The sequence below is a fragment of the Rhipicephalus sanguineus genome, chromosome 1 (assembly GCF_013339695.2).
Source record: "Rhipicephalus sanguineus isolate Rsan-2018 chromosome 1, BIME_Rsan_1.4, whole genome shotgun sequence".
In the NCBI taxonomy this organism is placed as follows: Eukaryota; Metazoa; Arthropoda; class Arachnida; order Ixodida; family Ixodidae; genus Rhipicephalus; species Rhipicephalus sanguineus.
In genome coordinates, this window is record NC_051176.1 from 249,707,218 (window position 1) to 249,732,581 (window position 25,364).

At 41.9% G+C, this 25,364-nt stretch overlaps 2 protein-coding genes across 5 annotated transcripts in view; one reads left to right on the forward strand and one right to left on the reverse strand.

Moving 5' to 3' along the window:
* The window catches only part of LOC119377191 (tumor protein p53-inducible nuclear protein 2), a 34,994-nt gene extending 23,511 nt beyond the window's left edge, over positions 1 to 11,483 (forward strand). For all 3 annotated transcript variants that reach the window (XM_037646789.2, XM_037646774.2, XM_049411235.1), the window contains exon 5: positions 4,336 to 11,483. In XM_037646789.2, the coding sequence (XP_037502717.1) occupies positions 4,336 to 4,514 (179 nt within the window). In that variant the 3' untranslated portion in view covers positions 4,515 to 11,483. The remainder of the gene's footprint in view (positions 1 to 4,335) is intronic.
* Positions 11,448 to 25,344, reverse strand: LOC119377169 (uncharacterized protein F13E9.13, mitochondrial). 2 transcript variants are annotated; one of them, XM_049411225.1, is made up of 7 exons: positions 25,197 to 25,344; positions 25,042 to 25,124; positions 21,758 to 21,944; positions 12,260 to 12,313; positions 12,163 to 12,181; positions 11,938 to 12,065; positions 11,448 to 11,731 (listed from the first exon to the last, which is right to left on the reverse strand). In XM_049411225.1, the coding sequence occupies exons 1-7, from the start codon at positions 25,279 to 25,281 to the stop codon at positions 11,532 to 11,534; spliced, it is 756 nt and encodes a 251-aa protein (XP_049267182.1). In that variant the 5' UTR covers positions 25,282 to 25,344; the 3' UTR covers positions 11,448 to 11,531. The 2 variants fall into 2 exon arrangements, with proteins under 2 accessions (XP_049267182.1, XP_037502690.1); XM_037646762.2 differs by having other exon boundaries at positions 12,163 to 12,313.
* Positions 25,345 to 25,364: the final 20 nt, after the last annotated feature.

Consider the following 25,364-nt stretch of genomic DNA (forward strand, 5'->3'; position numbering starts at 1 on the left):
AGCCGTACGTTTTTACTAGCGAGAGTGCTGATCACATAGAGCATCCTAACTCTACACATCAGTGCCCAAGTACTATCAAGCACTTCGGTGAAATCGTTCTAACCACAAAAAACATTGCAAAGCAAGCAGCGGCAGCCAGCAAAGCATACGAAAAACAAGCATAACCGGAAGTTTTGTAGGGTATGTTTCCAGTGAAAGTGCAATGCTGCCAGAGAACGGCAAGCGTTGGTGAAACCGTCTATAAGCCTGGTCTCTCGCATTAACATAAAGCAATCACTGTGAGAAGAGTTCTGCTGGAATTCTTGCCATACTCACATATGGCAGAAGGTGAAGAATTGAATGCGAGTGCTACAGTTGTAAAAGCTCAAGCACTCTACAGCACACATTTTCATACTTCCAGAGCGAATGGTGCTTCATACTGCACCATTCTGCTCACACTAATTGGTGGAACTGTGAACACAGCATTTACACCCACACCAGTGCATGCTGGAATGACACAACTGGATACACCTTTTGATTGAGAGGCTGCACATTAGTATCTTAATTTGTTAAAGTTGAACTGCTACTCTGCATGCACAGCTTATTCTGTTAGTAAAGAGCAAAGAACACACAGACAGATGGACAGAGGGATATGGCAACATGGTGCCTTCCCCAGTCTGTGTGTTCATTGTGCTTTACTGACAGTATGTGGCACCAACAAGGCCAAATTTCCACTCTTCTGAAAGTTTATGCACTGAATTTCACATAAAATTCACAGTAGCTACGCAGATTTCTGTAGCAGCAATGCTTCTATTACACAAAATAAAAATATGTTCATTTCAGATAATATAAGACTTTGTGATCAGTTTTGCAGTAGAATGGATGCTGTTTTAAGGATTAGTGTCATGTGAAAGCTGCATGGCCATACAAAAATTGACATAGCCTTGACTCTGATCAAGAAATAAGGGAAGATTGCGTGTCTAAAAATAACAGTGCACTACATTCTCAGTTTAAAATGTAACTACTAAAAGTGGCAGCAGTTTCCCAATTACTCAAGGAGACATATAGATAGTGAATATAAAGACAGCGAGAGTATAGCTTGTTCACAAACCATTCAGAGGTCATCCCCTTGCTTTGTTACGGACACTAGTGCTTTCACTGAACCAAAAATGTAGGAGCTCACTTTTTGGTAACTATATAAGGCTAACGGGCAATAAAACAAGGGAAGCATGGTCAAAATACCTTTTCTTAGTTATTCAACGGTGTAAGTAAAATAGAGGGAAAGGTAAGTTATAGTAAGAGACAACATGCTGCAGAAGGGCATACAATGCATAACCTCTGCATTACAGATGCTGTGCCCTACCAATTAAGCCATAAGAATGGCTGTCACCCCAATTGCTTCCTTGAATACATGTATTTAAAGTATATCCCTGGGAGTGTAAGCAAGCACCATTCAGTCATGGTGGCTGAAGCGGAACATTCATTAGACTGCAGGCACTACGTAGTATGGGATTCTAGGTGCAGGCAGCTGGTCAATAAACCCTTGTATGTTCAAGGAGAAGGAATAACCGTTTATTGTACGAAACAGATGGTGGAAGTTTGAGCTTGTTGGTTCATGTTCTTCGGGTTGTATAGCGTGGGGGGAATGATGACAGCAAGAAGGACAATACAACTCGCAAAGCTCAAACTACCAAGGGAAGTTTATTCTTCCAGGTGGTTAAATTTATGTTGAAAAAAGAAAGACGCCATGTTAAGTTTTTGTCAAGCAATGCCAGTTATCGTAACATTGTTTTCCTTGAGAGAAATCACACAAAAACACAACAATGAGCTAACTAACTAGTCCGCTGGTTGGCGTAAAAATACCAGTTATACCAGTTGATGGAAGAATGTTTGTACTAAAAGAAGATTTCACCGTAAACATGCGTGCGCATAAGGTGCACCTTGCGGCTGTGGTGTCATTGTCCATGAGCAGGAGCCAGCTCTCGTACTCGGGTTGAGATCTCCAGTCTTTCCGGGACACGCATTGATGTAAATTTTGCTGCTTTGAAAGTGGAGAATTCACGTTCATGACGCAAGCAAAGGAAGCATAAAACCACTGACGCCAATTTTCGCTCTATTCCAATGATCGGCATACTTGAAGGGATCTGGTTCGAGTTTTTTGGACACAAGATACAAAGTGGCCCACAAATATGTAAAAGTTTTGGTGATTGATGACAAATATTTATCGTCACAGTTGTTGAATTGATGCTTATAAAAAGCAAAAAATAAATAATAAATAATCGCGATACGATGGCCAAAAAACTGGCCAATGACAGCCAGTCTTAGGTGTGGATTGGCAACCGTCCCACTTTTTTTTTTGCATTGAAGACAAAGCATATGGCAAAAACTAAAGTAATTGTTGTCGAGGCATTTAACATTTCATTTTCACACTCATGCCACACATGCAGAAGTGTAAAGTCACTTTCTAAAGATGATCTTTTTGCGTTGTTGGTAGAAGTCCATTTTATAGTTCTGCTAAATTAAATATCATATTTGTACAAATATAATGCAAGGTTTTTTCCGTGCACTTCTTCTGAAATGCAGCGAGCTCGGCCACCAGCTTTACGGGAATTAAAGCTTGACTGCTCGTCAACAGACAAATTGTAGTCAACAATGTACATATCTCGTAACACTAGACTCTAGAGAAGGAAAGATTATTTTTAAGGACTTGTTTTTCGTTGTTAGACACAATATTAATGAGAACTAACAGACAATAATGCCATAGAAAGTATAGAGGATGTTATTTGTAGTAATTAGGCTATAAATGTGAAATAAAGTGGACGAAAAGACTAGAGAGGCACAAATTTTTAAAATCATGTTACGTAACATATTCGAGATGGTCAAACATCAAAGATGGGACTCTTATTTGGCATAGAATGACATATATACTGGGTGTTTCGGCGATTGCTGCCTCCAACTCCTGCTACTGCAAGGCTTAAAAAATTTGTTTTTTCTGGTTGATATTACAACATTACATGGCGTAATAAAAAATTATGTAATTGTTATTGCAATGTTTACACTACTTGCGTAGTGCACCACCTGCACTGTCCACTAAAAATACTGCATCACACACTGAAAGCATAAAGATAGTCAAACAATATGTGATCTGACATAACCTTAGCACCACAAGTTATAGTTATACAGTATGATCTTGGTAAATGGAAACTGGTTAAAAAAAATTGCTGCTTTATTGGAAGAAATGCTTCTAATTTGGTTGATTTTGTATTTGGGTACCACACCCCTATACATCTTTTTCAATAAAAGAAACTCCTAAATATAACATATTTTCCGGGTTTCTTCAGGTTCCACTTAATGAGATTTTACCGTAATATATGAGGGATTTATTTTATTGACATCGCAGATCAAACGCTGATGCGCCAGTGAACATGCAGAATGAAAAAGCCCCAAGGCCACGCTACTTGTGTAGCTTTTAAAGTGTTACCTGCTAGGTGAAACATACTACATGGTCAGCTTTGAAACATCTGACCCCAAACTTGTGGTAAAATACATTAGTGTTGTACTTTAATTTTTCCCAGGTAGCTTCCTTAAAGTGACAAAACATTGCTGAACACTAATGCACTTCAAGGCATACTCTTTTAATTTAACTATAAGCTGGTGTTGATGGTCTTAAGATTCCAGTAAGTGGACGTGCCTTGAACACTGACCATCTTCTATTTTCACTTGGAACTTATCTCATGAAGCAATTAGTGGGAAGTTCAGTAGTCAAGTTGGTGATTATCTCATAGATCCTGATGTCTGCCAATAGTGTAAGTCTTGTGCAAAAAAATTGAGTCTGAACAAAAGAGAAGCCTTTGGCTTCAGTATGGGAGGAGTCAGGAGATGAACATGTTGCACATAGGCCCTGGCATGCTGTGGCCGAGGCGACTGAAGGGAGCACATGGGAAGGATAACTGAACTCCTTGTACTGCTGCTTTATGGCATCCCTCAGACTCAGATACTACTGAATCCTTTTCAATGCTGCTCTGGTTAGGTGTTCCCTGAATGACTCTTTAAAACTCCTGTGTAAAATTTTTGATAGGGCCTGGTGCAGTGCTCTTGAAAGGAAAGCATATGTGCTCATAACACTCGTATAAGAGCTGTTCCCGTGTAGTGAAGTGTGAACATTATTAAAGGAATGCATATGAGTAAACAGGGGGTTTCTCAGAATTTATTTAAAGGTGATGGGGCTTACCTGAGGCTAAAAAAAGTGTAGAATAACCTTTTACATCTTTTTAACAGCTGTATGTTTTTTAGCTGCAGCATGCATGCATGGTGTTGGAAAGAGGCTTTTCAAGGGTACACATTGCAATTGTCCAGGTTGGCTGGAGCAGCTACGGCCAAGTCAGCGAAGCCAAGTGCAGCGAGAACAGCGACAGTTGGGTCGAGGCCAACTAGAGCGGCAGAACCGCACAGTGCAAACTGGCAACCGACATCCCAAACGCCGTGATCGTACTGCCGCACGCCGCTCAGGAGCAAACAACAACCGCAAGTGCTAACTTGCCATTACTGCAAAGAGACTATGCTTTTGGTACTTGCACGACCGGAGGAAGAAAACAAGAGGACAAATGTGGTGGGGATTATTGGGGCTTACGAAATCTACAGTTTCTACTCTGGCCTGCCTAAAAGAAAAAGATCCAGTAGAGTGTTGTGGCCAGGAGCAGGCTCTGTGCATGTCACAGGCTCTATGCGCACAGTGCAGCTTCAGATCTGTATCATGTTGGAGATGTTAACTTCAAAGTGAGCACATGGATTGATCTGTCAGTGCAAGAAAAGAAAGTCATTTTTAGAAAGTTAAGGAAAGTATGTTTGACTGAAATATTTACTAAGAAAACATCACGGCATTTAAACACTCTGCTTGAAAATGGAAGCTTATACTGTATGTACTTATAAACCTTCATGTCAGAAGTTCCAGTGACCAGTTTCATAAATGGGAGATATTGGAAGGTCCCCATAAGATTATTTTGTTCTTTGGAACCACTGTCTCTAGTAAACAGAAGTCTGACGATCATTATTACAGTGCGTCTCCCATAGTTGAACCAGGTCGGCACCATGCCACAGCAAGAGGCATGCAGTATCCAGGCTATGTTTACAAACATGAACCATTGTAGTGGGCTGTTCTTCTGTCTTCTCTCATTTACTAAACCTCATTTGTGTACAGGGCAAGATACGTATAGTGCACAGATTGCACTTGACCACTTATTGCAGAGCAAGATCATTGCTGTAGTTATAACATGTAACTTTCATGTAACATGTTATTTTGTGTAACAGTGACTTTCATTCACCTGAAGAAAAACTCTGAAGCAGAACAATTTACTACAGCAAGTGTTTGGCATTGCCTTATATATGTTGTGGATCTAAAGTAGGGTGCTTTATGCTGTTTTAATGGGAGACGCACATCAATTTCTTTTGCTCCTACTGTAAACCTGGGCTTATTTTGCAATTTGTATTCGTGTAGTTTCTACAGTTGTTTCAAGTGTCATCTAGTGTATAAGGACAGATTTTTGTGAACATTTTTTTTTTCTTGCAGTAGTTCTTAGAAGAATTAACATAAACGTTTTTTTTTTTCATTTGGTTTTTATTTCTGTAATGAGCGGTTGATCAAGAATTTTGTCTACGAAATTTTATTTATTTATTTTTGAGAACTTGGTAATTACGAACACTTAATTCCAAAGCCCTTCTGTAGAATTCTTTTTTCTGACAACTTTATATTAGACGTGATGAAAATGCACATCGGTGCCACAGATACAAAGCTTCATTATAATATGACAATATTACTTGAGCAAAAGACTTGTGTGCATTATGTCATTGCTGATTCATACTGCAAAATGAGAAAACTGCAATTTAATGTCTGTGGGGATGGTGAAATGACACTGAAGGATGCACATTTCCTGCCATTTTGTTAAAATTTCACTATTCACTATCATTTAGCATCTAAAAGCAGGATATCTGAGCACAAGTTTTAAAACAAGGAAGGAAAAAAAAAGAAGCGGAAAATACACTTGCTCAGACAGCTACGATCTTTTTTCAGCACCTTCCCATATTTAATTTGCATTTGCCTTCAGACTACCTTGCTGCTTCTTAAGTAGAGATTTGCAAGAGTATCGTATGCAGCTTCGAATAACACATGAAAGCGAGGATCTCAGCAGGTATCCCCTCCCCAGTTTTTCCAGCCTTGTTCTCTTCTCCTTGGTCCATTTGAATATTGACCTCATGCACAGAAGGAACCTTGATGCTGCTTACTAAAAGCACTGCTAATGGATTATCCACTCCTGCATTTCAAAAAGTAATCGAAGGTAATGTGCATATGTTGAAGTGACATTTTGAACTCTTCTTAATGCACCACTCTAGTGCAAACAATTTCAAACGAATCTAAAGCATCTGTGAGGCAGTGTCTCAAACATTGGACCTGTAGAGGCAAGAATCTGTACATATATAAATACCCAGAAAAACTGATACTCTCACTGTATATATAACAAGCTTTTTATCATGCCTCAAAGCAGAGCAGAGTGAGATTGAGTTCTGCCATTGTTGCAGTATTTCCCACCTGCTATACTGTTAGGAGTATTTATGGTGACTGGATCACCTGGTCTGCTACGGAGATGGGGAAATAAAAATCGGTAAAGCACCAAGTCATCTGAAAGCTGTAAAAACCACATTGAGAGCCATCTTGCTCTCATATCCAGGGTGGCTGCATACCCATAGTTTGTTGCTATTTGCACCAAAATTTGCCTTGTTTTCTTATATTAGTGGGCTTGTACTTTCTCTATAGTACTGAGCCTGTTGAGTGTATAAAGTTAAAGAACCCAAATGCATGAGTTCCCTGCACCCCCACTTACCTGCCCACAGAAAAGAGAACTCAAAGAGCTTTAAAAAAAAGTGTAAAAGAATAAACATGAAAAAAAAGACACATATATAAATAAAAGCTTGGTAGTGCATGCTGGTATGTTGAACGTGCAAGAGAAAAAAAAAATAACTTGGTGTTTTAGCTTTGTAACCTTGTGCACGTAGGTCGCAAGAAATACATAGCTATAAAACAACAAAAAAAGACATAAAAGCTCAAAAATGCATGGCAAAAGAAAAAAAAAGAAAAAAAAAAGAAAAGAAAGGCATTAAAGATTATCAGTGTGAAGTAACTTTCAGGTGGCTTCCCCCCCCCCCTAATATATATATATATATTATACATAGTGTCTTAGCTGCTGGCTAACTATTGTGGATGTGTGTAGCGTGTGTAAATAACCACGTAAAACTCTCTGTATAAATGCGTGTGTATGCATGCACGAGTGTATGCCAGCTATGATGACTGCTTCAGAAATGCCTTTACACTGCCATCACATATGATAACGAAACAGGACACCAGTGGTTTGCAATGCATACCAGAGGTAAAGGCTGGCAGTGCCAGAGTTTGTTTGTCCCACTAAGAGCAGCACTCTCTCTCTGAAATTGCACTATTTCCCCCCCTGCAATTAACACTGTTCACAAAGTTGGGCACCTAAACAACTTTCTGCATCGATACTACTTTGGAGGTGCTGTGTGCAAACTGTCAGCAGCCAAGCTCTCTGAGCGCTAAATCTGTGCTTTCCTCATTTTACTAGCCTTACCGACTGTGTGATTCTAGCTTACCTACTTGTGAACACTTGCTGCACATTGTTGCTACAGTGCAGCTTTGTGACCTCTAACCTATGTTTCCCATACTAAATCCATAAAGCTAGTTAGTCAGCAAACCTGGAGCCTATCTGTCACCAGCGCATAATCTCTGGAATAAGGTGAATGGTTGAACAAACAGGCTGTTCCACATTGCTTTTGAGTTTGGAGTGCCTCTTCCCTTATGACAAGCATTCAAGCAGTCACATGGTTTGGTTGTTGTGCAACAAGCCACAGCACCTTTGCACCTTCCTCACGAGTCCGTCCCTATTATGCAGAGCTTGCACAAATATATGTAGAAACAAGATTTTAATAGTTCACTTTTGCTTTCTAGGTACTATAACTGCACTCATGAAAGTTTGAGTCTCCAGGGTAGAATATTCAGCTGGATGTCTCCTCTGCTAAAAATAATTAAAAAAAAGCAGTCTGTTGCACCTAAAAAATGTCATCGCATAGGCTTGCACAGTGCTTAAAAGAAGGCAGCTGCCCCTTGCAGCTGGCCCTTTCAACTGGCCAGATGTCAGTGGAACTGATGTCTCGCCTCATGCATGCTTGCCTGTCTGTCTCAAGAGGCAAGAGTTGTGGCTATTGGCATGGTATATTTTTGCCTCCATACTGTGAAAATGATCCTGCATATTATTTATTTAACTGTGACAGATAACAGAGCTTTTCTTATGCTACTGAGCTACTCTTTAGTTATCACGCTATTAATAGTCTAGCCTAAAAGAGAAATGTGTGTATCCAGGCTTGAGGAAAGCTTGACAAATCTAAGAATGTCTAATGTGTCTTCCAGTTTTTCCAATTTGGCAGTGGCCTTGAATGCATTTTAATATGGCCACACACCAAGGTACAGAGATTTAATGAAAAGCCTTATTGAGACAGATACTCTTGGGACAGAATTATCTACATCATCATTAACACAACACAGGGTGGTCTTAAATTATTAGTTACTTTTACACTCACACTGATGATTTGGCTTTTGAGTTCGCATATCTTGGCCTACAAAATATGTAAAATAGTGTAGTTATGCTGCTAATGTAATGGTTAATTTACGTGTCATGCCTGCAGTTTTCCTTTCGATATATTTATAGATATATATATTGTGCTTGTCTGACACACGACTAATTCTGAAAGCCCAATACACTTATGGTTCAAATGCATTAATAGTATGTAGAAATATGTTGAAACTGGACAGCTGATGTGTTATAAAATTAAATTAAGGTTGGATTAATGTACGTTTTTTCCTGGTACGTTTCTTCCACACGCTGTACACAGGATATGAGCAGTTACACACCTCTTCCTTTTCCATAGCTCAGCCTAAGTCAACTTTTATGCACTACAGCCTTTCGATTGCAGTGGTAACAATGTCCATCCCTTTGCCCAAAGGTGAAATGGCCATGCGACATCCATGTTGCAAGCGATGTTGACGTCATGCTTTTTAATGGGAAACTACCATGGTAAAAGAAAAATGTACAGAAGCTGACCATCTGAAAGAGGAACATTAAATATACCGATTTAAATATGCATCCAAACTGCCAAAAAAAAAAAAAAAAAAGAAAAGTGATTAACAACTGCCAGCTGGAGCGCAAGATACATGTGACTCGGCTAAACTGCTAGTTCATTCACACTTAAATTTCACACCATTGTAAGGGGCCTGCACCCCCTCTCCCTCAAGACATGCTGTGTTGGAACTTCTCACACACAATTTCGTCACGCACGTATGATAAGTGCCTGTACAATGTTGGCAGAAATATTTGGAGGCTTGAAAATTTGAACACACAGTGACAAGTGCTAATGAACGTCTTGGTTCTGTCCCTGCAAATTCATTGCATGCTTCTCATTGCATGCCTTGGTGAGACAGGCGAGTAATGCACACAAATGTGGTACTCAGCGATACCATATCTGTGTAAGTGCGGAAGAGCCAATGGTTTAGCTGAGTTACCCACCCCTTGCGCTCGTATTGACACAACGTGGTATATATTAAAATGCTCGTTTCCATCGCACTTCATCGCGAACACTGTAGAGTATTTGTGATCCCTCTACATGTATTCGAAGCTCAGTCCATAAAAAAAATATACATCTGTTGGCAAGTGCCGGCTTATTCCAAGCACCTAATAATTCTAGCAGTACCTGTGGTAGAATGTCATTAGGATCATTGTATGTGCATACGTGTGATTAGGCTTGTCAGCCAGAGCCTAGCAATATCAGCAGCCTAAGCTGCATATCCTCCGGTGAAAAGCTGTCTTTTGCAGCCATGCTTTGCACCCAAACTCAGTCCAACCACCTTTCTTTATTATTATTATTATTATTATTATTGGTATAGCATACTCTATTGACACCTTCCTGCTGTGAGATGTGTGACTGCATGTGTGAGCTCAGCAATCCTTGGCTGTATATATGTACAAAAGAACACAGCAGGATGGAACCAAAAGTCTAGTCTATGGCCCTACAGTGTGTAAAAACAAGCCCATCAAGGAAAATGTAAATGTAAAAAAAAGAAAGGGGAGCTGTCCAGGGAGGGGGGGGGGGTGCATGTAAAATGTGTGTATGTCTATTTTAAAATAATCTCGCTTAATTTGAGCGATACTGACTTGAGAAACTGCACTTGCCTCAAAATATGAGCAAAACAGCTAGAAAATGTTTGCAGCAAAGTCTGTGCGTAAAGCAAGTTCTCTAGTATGTATACTACGCTGGTTTCATCAACATCGATGAATCGAGCGCCTTGCAAAAATTTATCACTAGGTTGTGTGTCCGTAAAGCTTCTAATAATTTCTTATACCAGATGGATAGTGCAGAGGTAATATGAGTTGCAGGCATATATTGAATTAGCCACACTTTCAGGGTGCACTTTTCTTTCTTTTTTGTTTTTTGGTTACCCTTTGGAACACTGGGCAAAGCGCAATGTTGTTTTCACTCCCACCTATTTTATAGGTGGTCATCCAAATGCTATATATTTTTGGCATGTGATTTTTGTGACATCTTATGTTATTGCATTTGATTTAGAGTACTTCCTACTTCCGAGCACTATCATAACCTTTTTAAAATAATCTCAGTAAACGCCCTCGAGCTCACAGTAAATTCTGTACTTCTCTATGCCATTAATTATAGAACGCCAGCAGTAATTTCTTTCTGTGCTGAACTTTACCTATGCAGACCTGAAGAAAAAGAATATTTACAAACTGCTATGATGGAAGGCTCAACTGTTAATAAGTCGGTTTTCCAGCAGCTTAGGTTTTTGCTCTGTGAATGACAGTATGTAGTATGTGACAGGTGTCCTACATTGTAGCTACAAACGGAAAGCTTATAAAGTGCACCAACTTTGATTAGTGCATTTCATAGCTACTTCTGTGGCATTTTTGTACCCGTGCTGTTTACAGTCTTTTAAAAGTTACTTTGGCTAAGCCTTTCTGTCAAGTTTTCAATAGATGCATATTATTGAAAGCTCTGTTATCAACTCATGTGTTGTGCTGTCCACTATTTGTTGTGCGCATAGGTGCAGCAGATGTACAACAAGAAAACCTACTTGTACAGATTGATCATGCTTCACTGCTGATGCACTTAGAAAGTGTACTCACTATGCATATGTTGTGTGGTACTGTGTCACCGGAATATACCCAACGAAAAATGTTTTATAGTTTCTGCACTTCACATTCACAACACCCAAGACAAAGATACTGTGTGATGAAACAAATGTTAACCATGAAAACTGTACGACTGTTATTTATAAAATGATGACCACTATTCCAATAGGCTATTACTGTGTTTAGATGCACCCTGAGGAAGATGGGAAGAAGAAAGAAATTAAAACTTTTATTTATGCCACATCCCAGTACAGAGCTGTCATTATTTGTTTTGTGTAAGAGTTGAGATGCCTATGATAATGTTTGACGTAGCATGTGTACCTTTGCCACGAATGCCTCTACCTGTAGGGGATTCAGTGTACTGCTCCAGACATTTCCATGTTTAAATGATGATCCCACGATCACTGCATTTGCTGCAAAAAAGTCTTGAATGTTGTTCTCTGTAATTCCCGATCCAAGCAATACGGGCACTGTTGCTTCAGCTTTCACCTCTGAAAACCAGTAATACACTCGGTCACATGGAATTCTCTCAATTCTGAAGGGCTGTAATGCAAAGAATGCAACATTGCAGGGGCTTCTGCCTGTAAATAATTACTAGCAGCCAATTAGCTGCCATGTTTGCTTGCACTGAATCAAAAAACAAAACTATGCTGGCCCTTAACATTTTGAACAGAAGCAACATTTCACAAAGGCGCACCTTGCAGTTCAGTGGCACTGGGTGGCAGGCCTGTTGCACCTCCAGTCAAGATGATGCCATCACACCGAAAGAATTCAGCTGCTTTCATTGTTTCCAGGATGCTGACGTCACTTGTGATTGCATGTGAACTGGCCAGGATGAAATTACATTTTGACAACAATGAGACACGGCTGGCATGACCTGAGCAAAGATATAATGTTAAAAAAAGAGCTCTGTGATGCTGACCAGTGTTTTTTCTTTATGTCTGCAAACACAAGGATGTCCTCGGCATCAATAATGCGTCTGTAGCGTAATAGCTCGCCTGCACAGGATTCCATAATACCTTCATCTGCCACGTGCCCAAACACGAAGCCTTCAGCACGCACGAACTGGAAACCTGCACACAATTTGGTTAGTGAGCTCCCTGAAACACATCTGTCTATACAACTTCTCCTGTGTAGCTGCTGCACTAAGAGTGGAGCTGCTTCATTCAATATATTCATTTTTTTTTAACACAGAGGCACTTGTACAGTCCTGTCTTGTTGGGCACTTTGATCCCCAACCAATACTGCCCATAATGTGGTCGGTCAGTAACAACAAATCTTTTCAGAAAATAATTTAGAAATTTACCGAGACAAAGCCCTGTGATTAAATTTTGTTTCTGTGCATTGCACTGCAGATTAGAATTGAGATTTGAGAAAATGTGAGCAAATTTAGTGCATTGCTGCTATCTTTAAAAAATTGCAGTGCAGTTTGAAGCGCTTAGTGGGCCACAAGTGATGTTTTCAGTGTGCTTCGCATTAATGGAATTCCCAGTGAAAAGACTTTCACTCAAATAAAGTAAATAAAACTGAAGAGAACTGCTGTAGGAACAGTTACTGCTTGTAGATGAAGCTAGCACGTAGGAGAAAAAGCTCTTTGTTAACCATTGACCTCTATGCACAAGATGTTAGCAAACAGCTGAGAGAAGTGAAAGGCCCAGTGTTTGTCCCGAGGAAGCATGTACACTTCAGACAGCACATGAGCACGTAAGCTTTTACATAGTCGCCACAGCAGTAGACTCGCAGGCAACACACATGTTGTCTGGACAATGGATAGGGCCTGTCTGTTGTTTAGACAGCAAGTATCAGAAAAGTGTGGTGCCTGCAAGAATTATACATAATTTGAGTTGTTCATACTAACAATGTTATAAAAGCGGGGCACTACTGTGTGCCTGCCCATTGTTTCAACTTGTGCACGAGGCTATTTTGCAAGCAACACATTATCCACACTAGTGGACGCCAGAAACTGTGTGATGATCACTAATGATCACTAACTAAAATTGAAAAGCCTCTTGTGAGTAGTTTAGGAATTGTGTTGCGGAATCGGAGCTGGCCGATGCTCAAGGAATCTTTGCAAGGACCTCAAGGTTAGTACCAGTTATGAGATATCTGCAGATTCCTGTTTGAACTCTACATCTACAGATAATCCTCTGTATCATGGGACAAAGGGGTGTATAACACCAGTGTATGTAGGTCACATTTTGGAGATGAAAATCTCAAAACCAGTATTTACCTTTCAGGACTTGATCGCCTTCTTTTCTGGTAATAGCAAACTATTTTAAACCTAAGTAAATGTTTGATCAAACTAACTGACTAAATAGTGCTTCAATCCGAGATAAATTTTTATGTACTCTACTACGGCTGATATGTTGCTCAAAGTAACTTCATTATCTACTGCACTCTTTCTTGAGCTATGTCTTTGCTTATCTGTTTGACTTATAGCCTGTTTGATGCACATTCAAAATTTTAAATATTTGTACACTTATGCAACAGACTCCTACGTACGGGGGGGTGGGGGGAGGGGTGATCCCTGCTGGCGGCAAGTTATCTTTTCGTCCACTTTGCTTTCTTCACATTTATATCCCAATTATTACAAAATAACATCTTCTATACTTTCCTTGGCATTATTGTTGGTCGGTTCTCATTAATATTGTGTCTAACAAAGAAAAATGAGCCCTTAAAAGCCATCTGCTTTCCTTCATTCATAGTAAGGGTCTTGTTCTGGCAGACTTGGTGCCTTCAGGTAGTATGCGAGAGATTATTGGTCAGCTGCCAGCTCGTAAAAAGATCACGTGCTACGTGACACCAAAAAGCAGAAAAAGTGTGTTCCACATTCGCCGCCATGGGTGCGATCGGCGCTGACTAACACTCCTAGGTTTAAAATGTACATATATACCCCATAAAGTGGACGGGGGTATGACCGCCGCTGTAGCTCAGTGGTAGAGCATCAAACGCGTTATTCGAAGTTCGCAGGTTCGGTCCCTGCCGGCGGCAAGTTATCTTTTCGTCCACTTTACTTTCTTCACATTTATATCCCAATTATTACAAATAACATCTCCTATACTTTCCTTGGCATTATTGTCTGTTAGTTCTCATTAATATAAGATCAAAAGGTGTATCATAGTGTGAGATATTGACGTTAAAGAGCATTTACACCATGATCGGAAAAGCTAATTTTACGCCAGCGGGCTCATGAGTCGACTCACTCAGGCTCACTCAGACTCGGGTTAAGCCGTGAGTCATAGTCTGTGTGGAAATGTCTGAGAAAAAGTTTAGTGAGTCTGAGTCCGAGTGAGTCCGGTTGAGGAAAATTTCGGTGAGTCCGAGTCTGAGTGAGCTCTCAAAGCAAAATATATTTCTTGAGTGAGTTCCAATATTTTTGCCGACCTATGGTCCACATTCACCAGATCGCAAGTGATTGCTTGTAGAGCTGTGCACGGGCCGTATTTCTGAGCCCGAGCCTGGCCCGGGCCCGCTGACTTTGTCAAAGGCCCGCCCGAGCCCGACGGCAAAGGGCTGCGAGCCTGCCCGGCCTGGCCCGACGTACGAAAACACAATCCCGGGCCCGGACCGGCCCGGTTCACTGCGAAAAAAAAACATCGTTTTCCGCTAATTTGGCATTTTGTTGAGCACATCAAATACGATCAAACAACACACGACGAACAGTCTCTATTACACAGATTACAAATTGTTGTGCAAGAACAGCAAGCAGTCCAACGATTCCGGCTTCAACGAAGTGCAGCGCTTTTGCATTACGTAGCCCGCCGAACTGAAGTTACGTTCGCTGCTTGCACTCGTCGCCGGAATTGCTAATATCTTTTTTGCTTGCCTGGCAAGCTTGAGATATCTCTGCTGCTTGTTTTTCCAGAAGACTAAAACTTCAGATGGACAGGAGGGCGATTCCATAGAGAGATAATCGAATAGCTCATCTTTTGTAACTGCTACATTCTCACCACTGTCACTCCACTCGCTGAACAACCGCAATGGAAAGGAAAAGTGGTAAAGGGCGATCGCGGAAAAGGTGCTGTATGCGTGCTGGAAAACAATTCCCGCTCATTCTCTATATTTCGATCGGGCTTGAGTCGGGCTTTGTGCCCGGCCCGAGCCCGGCCCGATCAAACTCCAAGTAGCCCGAGCCCGGCCTGGGCCCGTGGTGAAAATACGGCGGCCCGCCCAAGCCCGGCCCGCGGGCCGGGTCGGGCTTTCGGGCTACCCGGAGCCCGTGCACACCTCTAATTGCTTGACCCACCTTCTCCATCATGGTGACTTAAAGGAATACTGACACGAATTTTAAATATTTTCGGATTGTTGCTCTAAATAAAAACACTGGTGTCGAGAACCCTAAAAAGAGTATTGTGGTGCCTGGGAATGCATCGAATATATTTTTAATACCACTGCCTTAAAAAACATTTTCGGTTTCGATATTGCGATGTGGCTTCTCAGTGCCGTGTCATCGCAGTGTGACGTCATGGGGAGACAGCAACTCGCGATGTACTAGTGGCAGGTCTGTCATCTGCTTGTGGTGCACATAAACAACGATGAGTGAATTGTTGTCCAGTGGCCATGGCAGTGATTTCTGCGATTTATGTTGTATGCAGGATGCAGAGTTCACAAACTCAGTGGAACTGTGTTGTCTCCTTGGGATAATGTCCATTGTGGTGGGGCTGGCCTGCAGATGCTCAACGACGAAAACTTTAAAATTAAAGTAAAATATTTGATACATGTTGTCTGACTCCGGTGTGTGGAGAGCGTTAACACTGCATACCAAGGAAATGAAAAATGTCCCTTTTGCGTTGTCTCAAAATCGTGTCAGCACTCCTTTAAGGAAGGCTGTTGGGCAAGTGATTACTATCCTTTATATGTACACCTTGCTATGACACTAACATCCCCCCCCCCCCCCCCCCACGCCACAGATTTGTCATTATGCAAGGTTGCTCATTGTTACTAACTCAAGTCTGACTTCAAGTTGCCCATGGCTGCGTTTCGCTTGGATCTCGCTCCTGACCATCAGTCCACCCTTGGAGCTGCTATGGTGATGTCAGAAGTAGATAAGCTCAGCTGCACCTTGACCTATATATCCCAGAGTATGGGCTGTACAACACAGGGAAAACATTACATCCAGACAATCTTTCTCCATTCTAGCAAAGGTCTGCCTTCACAGGCTCACTGTGGAAGCCAGGTGATGTGAACAATGCCAAAATATAGAGCCTGTACGTTAAGATGGACTGGTGTCCACCACTGGCACAGTTTTCATCTGTGGTGCCTTGTTCCACTTCAGCCCACAAACCAGTGCTGCTGAATACATGACTCAATGGCAAGTGTTCACCATGATTCAAGCTTCCACTAAACTCGTTTGACAGAGATGTACACTATCATTCAGACATTTCTTGCTATCTCCACATTTGGCGTCCATGTGTCTGGCCCATCAATTTTGCCAGCGAGTCTAACACAGCTTTTCCCGTTCCCATATGTAGACGGGCCAACCAGATATATTCTTGGTTAACCTCCCTGCCTTTCCTCCTCATCTCTCTTTTTCTCATGGAACCCTTGTAATGGCTCTGTTATTGTTCCACGTTCCAATGCTTACCATTACAGTTTAAACTCAATTTAACGAAGTGATGACCCCATTTGAATTATTTCGTTAAATAGGAAAGTTCATAAAATTGAAAAAGGAATTTTTCGATACTTGGATATCTAAAATCGTGTAACATAGTGACACCCAAAAACTACCACAGCATTGTTTTTGCCACCAATTTATGCCTGCACATGTGAAAAACCCGCGAGGGCAGTCTGAGGGCGGCCCGGACATGGAGCCTCCCATGTCACCCGGACGTAGGGGGCTTCATGTCCAGGCAATGCAGGCCAGGTAGGCTATGACAGGCTACCGACACACAAAGACACGGCGAACGAATGTGGTGACTGTGTGAGTAGGCCGAGCGAGAAAGTTGCAAGGGCGCGATCAGTGCGATCTGTTGCATAAACAATGAAATAACAAAAGCAACCACTGCCGCCCCAGCACCATTTGGTATACCAACTGACGAGTTCGCTGTTCTGTGCATGGGCACGGCGTGCAGGTTCATCACAATAAAACTACGGCCTTCACTAGGGCGCCAAGATGTTTGAAACGATAGTGTTAGAGTGAACGCTTGAAGAAAAACCGGTTCGGGGCAAGATTAGAAGCATATCACTGCTTTTTTACTAATTTATTTCAGCAAAGACTTCGTTAAATCGGGTTTGGTGGCCAAGTTAGTTTGTTCATTCAGGTTGATGACAACATGGAACCCTATGGGTACCTGCTGGAAAATGAAAATTTCTTCGTTGGATCGGGAACTTCCTAAAAACAGGTTTCGTTAGACCGAGTCCTTGTATTTGGCATCTATGGTGGTTATGTAAATATGGTATGTGACCTACACCTGACCAAGTGGCTTCTATTGCCCTCAAGATGGCACATACTTAGGCCAGCTGGCACACATAGCAACCAGATAGCAAGAGTGCTAAACAGCACAGCTGCAAAAGCGGTAGTAGAATGTGCCTGTTGTTTTTGCTGTCATCCTATTTCAGCAATTTCCATTTCTATTGCAGTTCCCCATCTTCCCATGCTCTTTACCCCGTACATGCTAGCTACTATGCCTTATTATTATTATTATTATTATTATTATTATCATTATTATTATTATTATTATTATTATTATTATTATTATTATTATTATTATTATTATTACCTAAAAATAAGGTCATCCTCTGTTTTTTTTGCTGCTTGAAAGGTTCATTAAGGGCTACTACAGTTACAGGCATTGCCACGTTCACCTCATGCACTATGCACCAATCTAAAGGCCATACACAACACAGTGACCATCTCCACCCGTCTATCTGTAGCACATTGGGAAACATTGAATCTATCTGTGTACACTCATTTGGGCGAAGTGGCAAAAGAACTTCTCGGGAACTTGTAGAGGTTGCCTTTCTCAGATAAAATGTGTGCATTAGTGTCAACATATCCATGCCCTGTGCAAATGGACCAATCTCACCAAATTTGGAGCACGTGTACAACTGACGTGTCAGCAATTCTTGCAGTCCTTGCCTCCTTTCCATAACGTTTCAAGGTAGCCCTGAGCTGAATGAAAGCTACATAGCCTATTTTGCTAGAGGACTTTTTGGAGGGTGTATCTTCCCAATCCTGCTCCTACTAGTGTAGTGTAGAATATTTATTTTTTACTTTCCTTCTCATTCATCTGGAGTGTTATGCCAGCAAGTCATAGTAAAAAGAGGGGAGAGAGAGAGGGGTGAAATGAAACTAAAGAAAATGTGCTTTAAATCCCAGTAATCACAGAAGTCTTGCAGTTCATTAAGGACTACTACTGATAAAGATATCCTTTGTAGCAACAGTGGCATTGTGAAGCTTGTGAAATTGGCCTATTGTCTGGATGCACTGTTTCCATTGCACTATTGCTTACAACACTTGTCACCAACTCCCTGCAACCCTTAAAGGAGTACTGATACAAAAATTTTGTATCTTGTTTTTACAGTGAACCTGTATATGGCTAAGGTCCAGGATTTTGTGGTGTCCGCAAGCAAAAGTCTAAATAAAAAAAAAAAGCTGCCAGGGCCGTCATATTTTAATAAGACTGCTTATATTGTCCCTGGAAAAAATGTCTTCCCAGCAATGCATTTGTGTTTAGAAGTGAAGCCAACTTTAAGGTTTTTTTTTTTTGTGAGCTGGCTTGCCCACACTGTTTGTTGCAGTGAAGCCCACTCATTAAAAAAAAAAAAATGCCATGCACACATGTCGCGAAGCGGAGAATGCTGTCTTATAGGTGGGCCTGGCAAAGAAATGTCACCTAATGTGCACCTCGATGGCAGTGTCGTCGTTGTGGTAGACACTGCACAGTGGTTTGAATGTTCATCCGCACATTCACAACCTGGCCTTTGATACCAAAATGGCCTCTTCCGAGTCACCATCTACCTTCACAGCGTGGAATAACTCACAATTTTTTCAGTAGTAGCAAGTAGCTTACGATCCACTTATGATAGCTGGATACCTCATTGCTCCAGTGCGTGACGGTTAACTATTTGCCGCCATTTTTATAGCGCCCAGTTTCACTTTCAGTTTCAGAGAGCGCCTAGAAAAGTCGGTCCAGAGCTGCTGAAATGTAACACAACTGGCCGCATGAGTGTCACATTTTGTCTATTACGTTTGCACGTCTTCGATCAAGGTGGTTGCTTACATTCCAGCCAAGTTGATGTCAGTGTCACCAAGTGCTGCTTTTTGCACTCAGTTGCACGACACACACTTTAAAATTGATTTTAAGTAGGGGTGTGCGAATATTCGAAATTTTGAATATTTTTCGAATAGTGTTTGCTATTCGATTCGATTCGCACTGAAATTTTACTATTCGAACTATTCGAACTTCCCAAAGACAAATGCTGTCAACGTCCAATTGAAAGTGACCCCTTCAGATTTTCAATATGCTTCACCTCATTACACTCTTGTATTGCGGCAAAGCTGCCTTTCAAGCTCTGTTACAGTCGAACTTAGCCAAGAGATAAAGTCTGGTTGGAAGTGATCCCTAGATTTTCAATATGCTTCACCTCCTCACACCCCCGTATTGCGGCAAAGCTGCCTTTCAAGGTCCGTTACGGTCGAACTTAGCCAAGAGACAGTCAACGTCCGTTTGGAAGTGGTCCCTAGATATTGAATATGCTTCACCTCATCACACCCCTGTATTGCGGCAAAGCTGCCTTTCATGCTCCGCTACGGTCGCAAATGTATTAACTCAAGAAAACGCTGGTTCCAATATGGAGATGAAAGATGTGGCAGAGTTGGGGGCTCAATTAATGCTGTTTTGGACCTGAAATTTGGGCAGGAAGTCCGAAAAATCGGACGTCGAAGCTTTTTAGCATCCAAAATTTCAGATGTTCTTATATATCGACGTCTACGAGGCAGATTTGGAACTCTGGATTTGAAGGGAGCACACCCTTGTCCGCCACATCAGTTGGGCTTCCACGGATGTTGAAAGAGGAGGAGAGGCTGAGGAAATGGCATCTCTGCCTATCACGTGTAGTGTTGTCGGCAACAACTTGGTTGCACCAAATCACGTTCATAAATACAATTCGGCCTCTACATTGCCTCACTCTTGATAAGAAAGACAACTATGAAATATGACCCCACCAGTGCTTCATCAACATAGTGAAAAGAAACACTTTCATGTTGCTATCTCACAAGAACATACTTAGAGATTCTCTGCAACTTTTTCTGTAATTTCACTTCGAATTATTCGAAAAATGTTTGAGAAATATTCGCAAATTGTTCGAAATTATTCGATTCGCACTCAATCTTCATTATTCGAATTCGCTTCGCACCCAAAATTTTGCTATTCGCACAGCTCTAATTTTAAGTATGTTCTGGGCCGTATTTGTCATCGATGCTTTGTAGATGATGTTTGTGCATTCACACAAATCAATCTGAAAAGTTATCTCGCCTCCAAAATTTTGTGTCAGTACTCCTTTAATGAGAGCTCCACGAAACAATTTCTGCATATTTGGCTTCATATTTTTCTTATTTCTCCTTTTGGTCATGGCGTGTGCCCTATTGGTTCAACACAGCATAAATTAATGCGAGCCAAAATGGGAGGTACGAGAAAATGAAATAGCTTGTGCACAGGATGGTAAGATGATATTCTTCAGGCCACAGGGAAATGTCTCAGTAAGCTTAAAGGGGTCATGAACCACCCCTTGGGCTTGTTGAAAAAACACATCCTGCGGAAAGCTGACACGGCTATGAACTGCCCTGCAAAATATTACAGTCGTGCGCGCCGCGTAAAGGCCACAAGCGGAGCGAGAAGTTGCCGTTTCCCCAGGTGCCCTCTTTTCAAACAGAGGCCGGTTCTCACTCTCGTCGGTGGGCGGGGCGTCTGTCCGTTTACGTCGCGGATCTGTCCGTTTACGTCGCAAGAGACATAGCACGCTTATTGGCCGATAGCCGACGCAAGTCGAGAGCGGCGTTCAGATCAGATGCGCTTCTTGCCATGGGGTGCCGCCACTTGCCGGCGCCGCACTCCTCAGTACACGGTAGCCGCACTCGCGCACACGAATCACAGCGGGAGAGCGATCGCGTTTCATGACGCGCGCTGACGTAACTTCTTTCCCCCGTGCCATCCCTCCCCGTGTAGCTTCCAGTGCGCTCGTCGGCACGAGGAAAGAGAGAAAGCGCTGAGAGCGTGCGCCAAACCCCCGTAACTCCGCTCATTCTTGACGAATTCGAGAAATTTTTGCGGCAATCGATTCGGGAGGCAGTAAACTCCGATACTGAGGTCATTAGATCCTTACTTGGAAAAGTGGTTCATGACCCCTTTAAAGGAAAGTTTATTAAATGGCCTTCCTTTTTTTTCATCTCTCTCTCTTTTATTAAATAGATATCATGGTGTCAACAAGTAGCTGTGCGGTAACAGCGGAAACAATTCAAGTAGAGCATAACCACTGAACATATTGGTTCCTGCAAGTAGGTAAAGAAGAGGAATTACCTGTGGCTGCTGCAACAGCTAGTGCACTTTTATTATTTCCAGCAAGTATTTGTACACCACAGGGCAAAGAAGGGAGTATCCTTTTTACTTCAGTGCAGACACGTGCCATGAAGGCAGTCAATTCCGGTCCAGCCTGATCCGGTTTGATATAGGGAAGGTCGAACATGTTTTCAACAAGGACACCATCCTGAGGAAGGAATGTACAATAGCATCTTTAACTGCACAGCTGGTTTTCAGCATAAAATTCAGGTTTTAATAATAATAATAAGGTGTTCCAACTAAGTTAAAGTGGCCATAGGTTTGAAAATACAATTTTTTTTCTAAACATGGCAGCAATGTAAAATACATACTGTTTGCACAACCATTTATGCACAAATGTCGTTATTCACAATACAGGTTTATTCTATTCTCTTTGTTCCTATATATTTAAAAACCTACATGAATGCATTGTATTCAATGCAGACATGTACAATTCACTATGGGATTGAATCCCGGCAGCGGCGGCCGCATTGTCGATGGAGGAAAAAATGCTCTAGGCCCGTGTACTTAGATTTAGGTGCACGTTGAAGAACCCCAGGTGGTCGAAATTTCAGAGCCCTCCACTACGGAGTCTGTCATATCATGGTTTTGGGATGTTAAACCCCAAGAATGAATTATTACAACGCATTAATGGGCCCCTCAACAGCTTTGTGCTTTACAAACAAACAAGCGCAGCACGTTGATTATCACGAATGTGTAGATCAGGTGCTGGTGATTTTGTCTGCAAAATATGAAATGGCTCCATGGTGCGAAAATGGTTGAAAATTTTAAGACGAAATTCTGTGCCCTTCTCAAGACAGCTGCGCTTCGGGCAAGAGTCAAAAGCACACACACATGCACTGCTTCGAAATTCACTGATTATGGCGTGCAACTTTGGTTCATTAATAAATACGAAGTGCACTGCAAAATGCACCACAAAGAGAAAGAAAATAAAAAAGAAGGTGGGGCTCATTACGGAAATCCACTGCACTGGCTTGAGCCCCACCACCAGGACCCAACAAAGCAACATGACAGGTTCGCTTGGCTCCAGCCATAGGTTGGCAAACTCACTCAGACTTGGATAAAACCATGAGTCTGAGTAAGTCCGGGTGAGTAATATCTTGGTGAGTGTGACTCCGAGTGAGTCCGGTTGAGAAAAGTTTTAGTGAGTCTGAGTTCGAGTGAGTCCGTTTGAGGAAAATTTTGGTGAGTCCAAGTGAGCCCATAGAGCGCAATATATTTCTTGAATGAGTCTGAGTGAGCTCCACACTTTTTTGCCGACCGCTCACGTTTACTCACACAAACTACGACCCACTAGCTTTCATGCGCCAGCTCAATAATTATTGATCAGAGGCATGAGCTGAGGGGGGGGGGGGGTACCTTCAACTCCTTCCAGCAAACTCTTTCACGGGAATTGCTTGATAAAAACATCTCGTGTGAGTCATCTTTCAATAAAAATGTCCTTACTGGATTACAACCACTGATAACTTGTTTTTGAAGGAAGATCAAGACACACAAGTCCTGTCCTGGGCTTGTGTGTGTGTTACTCCCTGTCCCGTCCTCGTCATTTCAGTTCCATGCTTTACAATATGAATATGTAAATATTAGTATCAAAATCATTTTAAAAAGTGCAAACAAGAATGACCTGAACCATTGGATGGTGCCGAAATATGAACAGTGACTTTACCAAACAGGATTCATATATATATATATATATATAAGAAAATGAATTGTTACAGATGGGAAAGATGGAGCGTCGTATCCATGACAGCAATTTTTGTTATCAAAGTACATTTGGTAGCAAAGTACACAAGTAATTTCTTATGAGAAACTTTTGCAACATATTTCAAAAGTGCATAAAAATTTCATGCAATCATTTCCATTTTGTCAACATGGCAACAAAATCATGAAAAATTATGATGGTTATGCAGAGTTAAGTATAACTACAGTGAAACTCATGCTACACATTTGATAGTACAGATTGCTCCTTCTTCAATGCATGAAACAATTAATGTGCTTATAATCTGTCCTTTAGATTTTTCAGGTTGTTGAGACGAATAAACGTGGCCAGTAATTTGAAGTTCACACATTGTCAACTGTTTTATGTAAAGGAATTCGCTATGACAGCCCTGTCTGTAGCTAGTTCTAGGTCACTCTACCTCTGGTCTTGTGAATTTTTGTGATACAAATACAAGGCCTTATGAGAAAAGGACATAAATGATAGGAAACCTTCTTTCTAAACTAAAGTGAGCGTATTCCGCAGACTCATAAGTGGGACGGGGGGGGGGGGTGCGGTTTGAGTAATGACGGAAGGAAGAACATGCCGTATAGCTGAAACAGAAAATTCCACTTTTAACAGTAGAGCTGTGCTTGCAGTGTGCGTGCAATGCACGCAAAAGCTCGGGCATGTGGGGGCATGCCCAACCACCTAGTTCAGCAGGTGTGAGGGAAAGCGAAGGCACTAGAGAGAGACAGCGGGGCGAAGAGTTATGGTAGAGTCACTCTAGTTATGGAGGGCGGTGGGGAAGGAGGTTGGAGCCTGGGGTGGGAGAGAGTAAAGCCTAGTAAAACGAGTGGTGCTGAGGCAAGGTCTCGGGAAAGAGGAGGTGCGAGCGTTAAGCAAATACTCTGCTAAGCGAAGTGGAGAGAAGGAGGAGAAGAATGAAATAAAACGCAAGAAACTTTCAGGCGGGATTCGAACCCGGGTACCCACGCTATGAAGGCGAGCGTGCTAACCACTCGGCTATAGCGCGGCAGCTGAATAAGAATTTATGGGAGCCATACGATTGCGCTGCTATGGGCGAGAAAACGAGAAAAAGATGGAGAGAATTAAGAGAAAGAAAGAAAAAAATGAATGAAAAACAGAAACAGAGACAGAGATGGAGAGAAAGCAATAGAGATAGAGAAAGAAAGAAATATAAAGAAAACAGATCATAGCCATGCATGTAGCAAATTTAGGGTCGCCGGGCTGTCTGACCGCGACTGCGAGCCGGCTTTCGGCCGAAAGCGGGACAAAACCGTCCCGCAAGCAGGTTGGCGGGACAGCGCGAAACCGGGACACGTCCCGCCTAAATCGGGACGTCAGGTCACTTTATTCGAAACGCATGACTAGGTAATTAAATTATATGCGCAATTGGAGAACAAATTTGGGCGGAGTAGTTGCTTCAACTTGCGTTATTACAGCACTGCAATGAGGAGCTGGGAAATGCCGACAGTTCATATTTAGCATTGCTAGCTGTAGGATAATCATGCATACGGCTACATACAACACCGCATTTCTTGTACATTTCTGCTTCCTCACAAGCTGCGTCCACTATATCCTTGCATTTCATTTTGTTGAAAGGTGCACCTGCAAAGAAATATGTCATTACGAACACGAAACCGTAGTACAGAGCAACCGTAGAGCGCGCTTATCACGAACCTGGTAAAGCTCGCACATGTATCATGCCAATCACAGCACAACGTGTGCATTTGAAAATTTCGCGGAATTTCCTCAGCGAAGTCATTTTTGGGCGATACGTATTCCCAGTGGTGACATGGACGACACAAACGAAACCTCAGTTGTCATCACCATATGATATCACCGTGG